At 42.2% G+C, this 10,463-nt stretch overlaps 2 protein-coding genes across 2 annotated transcripts; one reads left to right on the top strand and one right to left on the bottom strand.

The window, feature by feature from the left end:
• Nucleotides 1-628: 628 nt before the first annotated feature.
• LOC127070520 (uncharacterized) lies at nucleotides 629-2,393 on the bottom strand. The gene is made up of 3 exons (XM_051008622.1): nucleotides 2,176-2,393; nucleotides 1,469-1,939; nucleotides 629-1,379 (listed from the first exon to the last, which is right to left on the bottom strand). The coding sequence occupies exons 1-3, from the start codon at nucleotides 2,240-2,242 to the stop codon at nucleotides 1,285-1,287; spliced, it is 633 nt and encodes a 210-aa protein (XP_050864579.1). The 5' UTR covers nucleotides 2,243-2,393; the 3' UTR covers nucleotides 629-1,284.
• A 129-nt stretch (nucleotides 2,394-2,522) lies between these two features.
• On the top strand, nucleotides 2,523-9,825 carry LOC127070513 (toll-like receptor 7). The gene has a single exon (XM_051008613.1). It carries the CDS (start codon nucleotides 3,733-3,735, stop codon nucleotides 8,140-8,142), a length of 4,410 nt encoding a protein of 1,469 aa, XP_050864570.1. The 5' UTR covers nucleotides 2,523-3,732; the 3' UTR covers nucleotides 8,143-9,825.
• Nucleotides 9,826-10,463: the final 638 nt, after the last annotated feature.

The following is a 10,463-nucleotide window of genomic DNA, read 5'->3' as shown; positions in this document are numbered from 1 at the left end:
ATGTGTATGATGTGTCGAAAGCTTCCAAAAAAGCTTTATGCCTAGGGAACACTAGAGAAAAAAAGAAAGAGAAAGAAAGAAAGGGGGGGAGAGAGAGAAAGAGAGAGCGAACATACGCATATACGACGTGTGCGTACGAAGGGTGAAAAAATAAGAGAGGGTAGAGGTAAACGAGATGGTGCTTGGAAGGAAAGGGAAGCTGCGGAGGAAAGCGAAATAGGGGGATAAACCGAGCATGCTCTTTCTCGTCTCTTGATACATTTTGACTCCACCCATACAAAAAGATCTGGACCACATCTGTGCTATATACATATATAATACAAAACAAATGAATTTCAAAAACGATAAATTCCTTTGCCTCTCGAAATATAATTACTCGAGATATAATTAAGATAATTCTCACGAAAATAATTAAGGCGTCTGAATCGTTATAAAATATCAAAAATATTTTTTTATAATTAAATTTTATTTTATTTTTTTATTGAATATCGGATTCGGTTCATGCAAAATTTAATTTCATACAAGTATATATGATTATATATTTGCACGAAAATTATCATATGAATGCATATATCCAAAGATATATATTCCGACTAAACGGGTGAGATAAAATGTAAGGGTAAATGTATTAATTACGTGAGTGGATTGTTCCTGGTGGAACAATTTTGAGATTTATTTGTTATATACATTTGTTCCTTTCAATAAAGATACACACATAAAAGAAATATATATTATACAAACAAGAAGAGTCTCGTTGCTCTCTCGAGATTCTATAACTTTTCTTTAATACAGGTGATATAAAAGTAAAATAAAGCTATCTTAATTAATTGTACTCGTTTGTGCAAGGAATACTCTTTCACTAATTCGTAGCGAAGTTCATCCTTTCGTCGAGATACGTTTTGTTCTCGTATGTGATTAGCAATGTAACTTTACCGATCACATCGATCGCATCGCATTTAATGCGAAGAAATATAAGCGTGATGGATATATATACATATATATATATATATATGTATGTATGTATGTATGTGTATGTGTGTATGTACGTACGTACGTATATATGTATGTATGTAAGTACGTATGTATGTATGCATGTATATATGTATGTATGTATGTATAAATAATTACCAATCTCTAAAAGTGCATAAATCGTGTAACATTTCACATTATAAAAAGAAATATAAGCGACATAACGAAAATAAAAATATGATTTATAATTCTGAGATCTATATATCAGTGGTATAGAGAAAAATGAAATATTTTACAATAGAACTATATAATAAGTCATAGAGTACGATATTTATCTTCGCAGATATGTTGACAATATTTGCAAAGAAAAATGCCAATTCCGATTAAGCAGATGGTTAAAATTATGCCACCTGAAAGAAAGCAAATAATGAATTATTAAGAGAAATAAAAGAAATATATAATAGATTATCTCTCAAACGTTATATTAAACATTATGTACCTAAAAAGCTAAGACCATCAAAGTGGCGACCTGGTACTGGAGGGCATGCGGTTGTAACTGGTATAGCTGTAGTTATATTAGAATAATTGCTGGTTTTGGTTGGAACTGCATTGGTTGTAGTGATGATACCAGTTGCAGTACTAGAAACAGTAGTAGTAGTAGTAGTTGTGACGATGGTTGGTGCAGCAGCAGTAGTATTAGAGATTTTATCGCTTGATGTAATTGCAAAAGTCGAATCGACCTTTGGATCTGATGTTACAAGAGTCGCAGTTTTTGTGGGTGTAGTCATAAGTTCTGCATGTTCCTTTTGTTTTTCAACAGTAGTAACACTTGGAGTGGTATAGGCAATAGCATTGTTAGATTTCTCGTTAGATTTTCCCGTTGACGCTGGTGTACCGCTCAGAGAATCATTTTTTTTAATCGCAGTTGTCAAAGGTACTGCAGTAGTAATCTTGGTGGCATTTTCTCCATCTATAACGTCGAAACGTAAATTAATTTTATTCTATTTTAACACGATATATAAATACGTTCAAAGGAATTGATCGATTAAATGAATAAATGTAAATTTGAATCTGCGCTACCACATTAGAAGCGCGATAAAATTAACGAATATCATTTGGCGTATTACGTTACCCGACGCAACGAAAAAGAAAACAAACGATAGCGGACGATATATATGCGACATATCTACATAAAGCTATACTTACCCTGCGGACGTGCTAACGAGGTGACAGTGATGACGAGCAAAGTGCACAATACACAAAGTATCCTCATTTTCGTATTTATTTCGTCAATCTTATAGAAATAAGTATAAAGTTTGACAGAAAAGGACCCAGCGTACACGTGTCAATAGTCGAAATTCAAAGGCACAAAGGGGACGCTTGTCTCTAACTATCCAGTAGTATAGCTCGTATACTTCTCGTACCAGTCGGAGATACTCGATAGTGGCGACAAGATAGTGGCTCCCTCAATTTAAAAATCGAACAGAGCGATACGAGTAAAAATATCGTCAATATAATTATTCGTTCCTGACACGCAAGTTATTCAAATATCTCTTTACGTGAAACACCATATCCCTTCGAGTTGAATAAAATTTGTAATTTGGTCTCTAGAAAGAAAAATTCAACGGTTGGTACTTAGGGTTACCAACCTCAAGCTTATACCGTTATCGCAAAGAGGGTAGATACGTTGAATCTGAGAACAACAAATGTTCCTTAACAGTGAGAGCTCGATATAAAATCCAAAAAATGAGAAGACAATATTTATCGAAGCGACAACGAAATACGTGCAAGAGAATGGAATTCGGAACATGTTCCTTCATTGCGTCTCATATTAGGGCTCTCTTCCATGTGGTTTCAATAACTCGACGACCTCTAGAGAGAAAGACGAAGGAAAGTTTCTAAACTCTAGTAGAGGGAGCGTTTAAAAGATGCGCGTTCATCGTCGGCGTCAGCGTGACCGGTGGTGGTAGCTTGTGGAGGTAACCGCTGCGGTGGTGACGATGGTGGCGACTGTGATATTAGTGGCGAGAGCGACGAGTCAGTGGCAGTGGTTGGTGCGAGTCGAGCGTACCTTCGGACGACGTGCGGTCGCGCTCCGTCTGATATACGCGAAACTCGCTCGCGAAACGCTCGTGACAGGACGATAGATAAATATACGAAATAAATTAAATCGTTCACGAGCCAAGTCGAATCAATTGTCTCGCATGCTTTCTTATATCGGTATTGGTCGAATGAGACGAGAGGAGAACGAAAAGGGGTAGTACCAGTGATGGGTGAAAAGTAGGTGATAGTGTCGTTTCGACTTATATAAACAAAACGTAATAAAAGAAAAGGAAAAGAAAGAAAACGAAAGAAGATAAAAGGAAAGGGAGGAAAAGAAGAAAGAAGGAAGGAGATATAAATAGGGGATAGTGCGTAGAGTAACATCGATAGAAAGCGTGAGGGCAAGGTGGTGCCGAGGGCGCAGGATCGGCCCACCGGGAAAGAGAAAAAAGAAAAAAAACAAAGGAAGAAATGGGCCGGTCCGTTGTACTTACGTGATAGGAGGTGTGCGAGCGCGCGCGCGCTCCCTCGCGCCTGCCTACCCGCCTGTCCGTTCGCGCGCGCGCGCGCGCGCCCTTCCGTGTGAGTGTCCTTTCTCGATCTCTCTCTCCCTCCCCCTTTCTCTCCCTTTCTTCCCCTCACCCTCGTCCACCTTCCTCCCCGCCTGACTCTCTTTCTCTATCTGCTCTCTGTGTGTGCTTTTCCTCCGTGCGTGTGTGTATGTGCGTGCGCGCGCGTGTCAACCCCTTGTGCAAACGTGTATTACCGACGGTGGTTGTCGCGCGGTGCGCGACAGCGAAGGCTGGAAAGGGCATTCTCTCGGTAAATTTCCTAAAAAAATCTGTCGTCGTCGTTCGTTCTATCGGCTTTCCGCTCGCGCAAGAAATCCGCGTGCATCGTCGCGAGATGACGGTGAACGACGTCGCAAACGACGTCGCGAACGCGTTAAGGCGTTACGCTCTTAATGTGCTGCTCTTTTTGTGCCTCGCAACGACAACAGCAACATTGACCGGTGGTGCCTCGTGCAGATGGTCCTCCGACAGTGGGAATGACACTCGTACCACAGCCGATTGTACTTTGCGTGTTCTCGATCCCAACGCTTTAACCAGCCTCGCATCGTCCCTCGACGGTGCTACGAAATTGAGGATACGATGCAGCGAAGTTCATCATTTCGAGAGTACATTGAACGCTCATAGTTGGCAAAGATTGCCTGCTCTTCACGAGCTCCATGTTCATGCATGTAAAGTACTCAGGATATCAGGAGGTGCTTTTCAATCTCTCATCGAGCTGAAGAAGTTGACTATACAAACGTTCAATGCCGAGTGGGGCGCTCAACGCGTCTTGGAACTTGCACCCGGTTCGTTATTGGGTTTACGAGAATTACATACCCTTGAAATAGTCGAGAGCAATGTGTTATCTTTACCAGCGTATTTGCTCTGCGATTTGGATAACTTGCAGAGTTTGAATCTTACGGGAAATCGTATTCGCGATATCCTCGATATCGGTCTGACGCACCGACAGGATGTTTCCGAGGAGGACAACAATAGCAGTAGTAGCAACAATAACATCAACGACGAGTCTTGTCGAGCAGACGTTCGAATTTTGGATCTATCGCGTAACGAACTCACACGACTACCGAACAATGGACCGTTGGTTGGCTTGCGACAATTACAAGAGTTACACCTGCAACGAAATTCGATCGCCGAAATTGGTAGCCGTGCACTGACCGGTCTTACCGTTCTACGTACCTTTAACGCTAGTTACAATTCCCTCGCTTCCCTTCCGGAGGGTCTATTCGGAAGCACGAGGGAACTGCGGGAGATACACCTGGCGCACAATGGACTAGGCGACTTACCCAAGGGTATTTTCACTCGGTTGGAGCAGCTGTTGGTTTTGAATCTCGCTGGCAATCGACTCGATAGCGATCAAGTCGATGAAACGTCGTTTCTTGGCCTTATACGATTGATCGTTCTCGATCTTTCGTACAATCTGTTAACCCGCATCGACGCTCGCATGTTCAAGGATCTCTTTTTTCTTCAAATACTCGATCTACGTAACAATTCGATCGATTACATCGAGAGTAACGCCTTTTTACCGCTCTACAATCTACATACCCTCGAACTATCCGACAATAAGCTTCGCAGCGTTGGAGCACAACTTCTCAATGGGTTGTTCGTCCTAAATCGTCTTACTTTATCTGGAAATTTGATCGCCAGTGTGGATCCCATGGCATTCCGAAATTGTTCGGATTTAAAAGAATTGGATTTGAGCGGCAACGAGCTTACTTCCGTGCCAGAAGCGCTACGCGACCTTGCTTTCTTAAAGACCCTCGATCTCGGCGAAAATCGTATTGGGAGCTTTCACAATGGCTCCTTCCGTAATCTTCATCAGCTTACTGGATTACGCTTGATCGGCAACGACATCGGTAATTTATCTCGTGGCATGCTTTGGGATCTACCGAATCTTCAAATCTTAAATCTGGCCAGAAACAAAGTGCAACATGTTGACATGCATGCTTTCGAACGGAACATCAAACTGGAGGCTATTCGACTCGATGGCAACTTCCTATCGGATATAAACGGCATATTCACCAGCATTGCGAGTCTGCTACTTTTGAATTTATCGGAAAACCATATCGAGTGGTTTGATTACGCCTTCATACCGGGTAACCTAAAGTGGCTCGATATACACGGTAACTTTATCGAGAAACTCGACAACTATTACGAACTTCGAAACTCGAAGGTGAAGACCCTCGACGCCAGTCACAACCGCATAACCGAGCTAACGTCCTTGTCCGTGCCGGACAGCGTCGAGTTGCTCTTTATAAACAACAATTACATAAGCATCGTACATCCTAATACCTTCGTAAAAAAAGTCAATCTGACTCGCGTCGATATGTACGCCAACATGATCGAGACGATGGAGCTGACGGCCTTGCTATTAACAAGGGTACCAGAAAACAAGGCCCTACCGGAGTTCTACATCGGAGGTAATCCATTCTACTGTAATTGTTCGATGGACTGGTTGCCTGCAATCAACAATCAAACGTCTACGAGGGAGTATCCGCGTGTAATGGACTTGGATAATGTAATGTGCCGAACGTCCGGACCACGTGGCGTCGCTATCATACCGGCTTCGACGGCACGTTCCAATCAATTTCTCTGTCGCTACGAGGCACACTGTTTTGCTCTCTGTCATTGCTGCGATTACGATGCCTGTGACTGCGAAATGACTTGTCCGAATGGCTGCAAGTGTTACAACGATCGTACCTGGAGTACGAATGCCGTCGACTGTTCCGGTCTTGGCGTCGAAGAGATACCACGACGTATACCAATGGACGCGACCGAGGTCTATCTCGATGGTAACGTGCTCCGTGAATTACTGAATCACGTTTTCATCGGGCGTAAGAACATGCGCGTGCTCTACGTGAACGGTAGCGGAATCGAATCAATTCAAAACCGTACCTTCAATGGTCTGAACAATCTCCAGATACTTCATCTCGAGGACAATCGTATACGCGAACTTAAAGGTTTCGAATTCGAGCGTTTATCTCATCTGCGCGAGCTCTATTTGCAAAACAATCAAATCGGTTTTATCGGAAACCTGACCTTTTTACCATTGCGTTCGCTCGAGATACTACGTCTTAGCGGGAATCGCCTCGTCACATTTCCTGTTTGGCAAGTCACGCTCAACGCTCGTCTCGTCGAACTCTCCTTGGGTAACAATCCTTGGTCCTGTCGTTGCAAGTTTCTTCAAGAATTGTCCTCCTGGGTATCCGATAACGCGCACAAAGTCGTCGACACGAACGACGTCTGGTGCTATTACGGTGGTGGTGACACCAGACCGACTTATCGACGTCGACTAAATGTCAACGAGACCGCATGTTCGGACTATTTCTCTCAAAGCGGTGGAATGATCGAGAGCATAATGATATCGGATTATCTACCTCTGGTAGCCGCGACATTGTCGGCCTTACTGGTGCTTCTTCTCATCGTAGTGCTCGCCTTCGTATTTCGTGAACCAGTTGGTGCATGGGCTTACTCCAAGTACGGACTACGATTTCTACGCACGAAACCTGCTAAAACTAGTGCGACCGGTGGTGCGACTATGGTATCGACAGGGGGCATAACCTCGTGCTACGACATGGACCGTGAACGTCTATACGATTGTTACGTCTCGTACAGCCCGAACGACGAAGATTTTGTACTTCATTCGTTGGCAGCCGAGCTCGAGCACGAACCTACGGCTCTAAGATTATGCCTTCACCACCGTGATTTACCGTGCATGCTGCGTACCTCGGCACCGGCGCCGGCTATTCTCGAGGCAGTCGATGCTTCGCGTCGTACCTTGATCGTCCTTACGCGGAACTTCCTTCAAACGGAATGGTCTCGTTTCGAGCTACGAGCAGCCTTTCACGAAGCATTACGCGGTAGAGCAAATCAGCTGATCGTTGTTCAGGCTGCCAATCTAGGTCCCGAGCTCGAGAGGGATCCCGAATTGCGACCGTATCTACATAACGCCGCGCTCATATTGACGTGGGGTGAAAAAAGATTTTGGGAACGTCTGAAATACGCGATACCACCGCCACCACCATCGACAGCACCTCCTACGAGTACGCGAAACATCGCGAGCACAGCGTCCGGTGATGTCTCCCTCGATAACAAATCCTCTCCTCTCGTCTATAAACGCAATATCAACACCTACGCGATGGACAGTGTTGGTAGAAAATTAAACAATCCTTCGACGTTTCGATCTCAAGATCGACAGCGTACGTTTTTTAAGGACACTACGACCAGCAGTGGTTCCTCCGCGTTGATATTGCAACACGCTCCGCCCGCTTATTCCTGCGGTACCATTTCCTCTCACCATCAACAACCTCCACCATCCTCGCCACAAGCTCGGCTGACCGTCAATCACGTCTATCGCGATGCGGTCACTGTGCCAGCTGGCAGCCTCGCTCCTACGAATCCTATGCTCGCTACCGAGGATCACACGAGACCCTTGTCCGAGCATATATATTCGTCCATTGATTCCGATTATTCGACGCTCGAGAGATCCACTTGGAGACAACAACAACCACCCTCCTCGCCACCCCCACCACCCTCGTCCGGTCAGGCCTATCTCGTTTAGTCTTCTCGCTAGTTTTTCTCCAGCTTTGTGATTACCTCAAACCTTCTCTTATCCTCCTAAACGCTGTACGCTATTATTTATTCTCTCTCTCTATCTTTCACTTATTCATCCTCTACTTTATCTTCCTCTCCTTTTTCTTCGACAGATACAGAGCGAGAAACGACATACTACGCCTATCTTTACTTTACTAGCCTTACTACTACCTAGTACGCTCAGAAAAGAGATCGTTAGCGAACACGTCTGTTTGATCATCGGTATCGAAAGTAGCGGACAAGAGAAAGAAAAAGAAAAAGAAGGAGATATACGAATACGCTCGAAGTGTAATTTCATGGTAAAACGCACCTCTAACATGCCATTTGCAGTATTTCGTAAGCCCTTGTTTTCCGAACAAAACTCAAAAAAATAATCATATCAAAGCTTTTAACAATTTTAAACGTAAGTACATTATTATGAATATCGATGTTTAAGAAAAATAATAGTACTTTCCTTCGCGAACATCTCTTCGATTTAAGGTTTTCTTCGCGAAATGAGGGTCTCCAGTAACAGCGTGTATTTCTCCTTTCCCTCTTTCTTTCTTCTCCTCCTCCTCCTCCTCGTCCTGCTGCTGCTGCTGCTCCTTTTTCCCTTCCCTTTTCTCCTCATTTTCTACCTTATCCCGAACGTGGCATATTTTTTGCTTTTTATTTTTTATCTTCCATCGTTATAAAAGCCGCTGGTTTATCGGTGAACTTGTTTTCCTTCTTCCCTCTCTCTTCTTTCGTTCTAGACCTCATCCGCTGCGATCACAAGGGGCAATAAAAGACGTAAGCATCACTCCGTTTTTCGTCGTCTGATGCGTAAATCCTTATCTTAAAATCGTCTCTCGCTGGCGAGTTTTTTTTATTTTAGCCCCACGTACATGTAAATATTTACTTTACGAGTATAAACGTGTAAATAGCTTTGCGCTGTCGTGTATCAGCGGGTGGTTGTACCTTGTATATATGTGTATATGGATGGCCGCACGTACGCGTGTCGTTGTAACGCGTGTACGTTTATGTACATACATACGTGCAAAATATATATGCGTGCGCCTGTATCACATCGAATACTCGCGCACAATGACAAACATACATACAAACATAATGGCATCTATATATATATATTTACTATACGTAATTCTCGTATAGAGTTCTTCGCTTATAACAGTTTTGAATTCTCGAAATAGATAGAGGATTTTTTGTAATTTTATATGTCCGATTCACGATGAAAACGAAGGAACGACTAATTTGTACGATATGTAAATATGTATATGGAAATTCGCCTCGTGTAAGATATTATTCATCGCATAAAAGAGGAAAAGATGAAAAAAAAAAGGAAAGATTACGAGGAGATGCGAAAGACAAAAAGAGGGGGTTGAGAGATCTTCCGCTGCTGTGCTACGAAGGTACGAAAACATGTAATCGAGACTCAGATATATGTATTGTGCTTGCGATCGTTTCGAAAAATAAATGAATAAATGAAAACAAATGAAAGAAAGACGACGGAGTCTCGCGTTTGCTTCGTGGATGATAACAACAGCAACAACAACAATCGCGACGACAAGAAAAATCGAGTAAAAAAAATAAGAACCTTAACTGTATACTACTTGATTAATTTAAATCCTGTGAATAAATTTATAAAGTACGTTATCGCTGAATCACAAAACGATATGTGTTTGTATATCTGCCCGAATCATGCCGTATTCATACCCATTGGCTTTCCTATTTCTCTTCTTTTATTGCAATCCATCGTACCCATTCGTTCATAGGCAAAAAAATTCATCGATAGGAGATAATCGATTAATGGGAATTTAAGAATTACACAAATTGAACTCTAAATTTACTTATATTACGAATTTACCCGGCCTATAGAACTTTGTAAAAAGATAAAACAAGTAATTATTATTCATTAACATCGGTTTGGAAAAATAATGTAAGTAAAATGTTTTATTTATAAATCGATAATTACAAATATCTCTTCAACGTTTTATAGAAAACCTCGGAAATCAATATACCTCATTGTGCATTTATTATAGATCAGATTCATATCACACATTATAACAATTTTAACGATAGGTTCCTTTCGGACATTAATAGTCCGAAATATTTCCGTGGGCGAATATGAATGTATATTATCCTATAAAAAACATACTATCGAGTTTAACATTCTATAACGCCATGTAACGTTAAAATCGCACACTGACACACACACACACACACACACATGCATACATGTATTATTTGAAATTAATTTCGTTTTATCATAAATTGAATTGTTGTTTCACATATCTAAAGTTTTTCATA

Source organism: Vespula vulgaris, chromosome 18, assembly GCF_905475345.1.
Source record: "Vespula vulgaris chromosome 18, iyVesVulg1.1, whole genome shotgun sequence".
Classification (NCBI taxonomy): Eukaryota; Metazoa; Arthropoda; class Insecta; order Hymenoptera; family Vespidae; genus Vespula; species Vespula vulgaris.
This window is presented reverse-complemented; position numbering and strand designations above follow the sequence as displayed.

What these genes read in the sequence shown, in the direction of transcription:
- LOC127070513 (XM_051008613.1), top strand. Translation starts at nt 3,733, where the DNA reads ATGTGCGTGCGCGCGCGTGTCAACCCCTTGTGCAAACGTGTATTACCG.
- LOC127070520 (XM_051008622.1), bottom strand. Translation starts at nt 2,242, where the DNA reads ATGAGGATACTTTGTGTATTGTGCACTTTGCTCGTCATCACTGTCACC. An exon ending in CTCGTTAGCACGTCCGCAGG is followed by an intron (nt 1,940 to 2,175) that starts GTAAGTATAGCT and finishes TCGACGTTATAG; the next exon opens with ATGGAGAAAATGCCACCAAG. An exon ending in TGATGGTCTTAGCTTTTTAG is followed by an intron (nt 1,380 to 1,468) that starts GTACATAATGTT and finishes GCTTTCTTTCAG; the next exon opens with GTGGCATAATTTTAACCATC.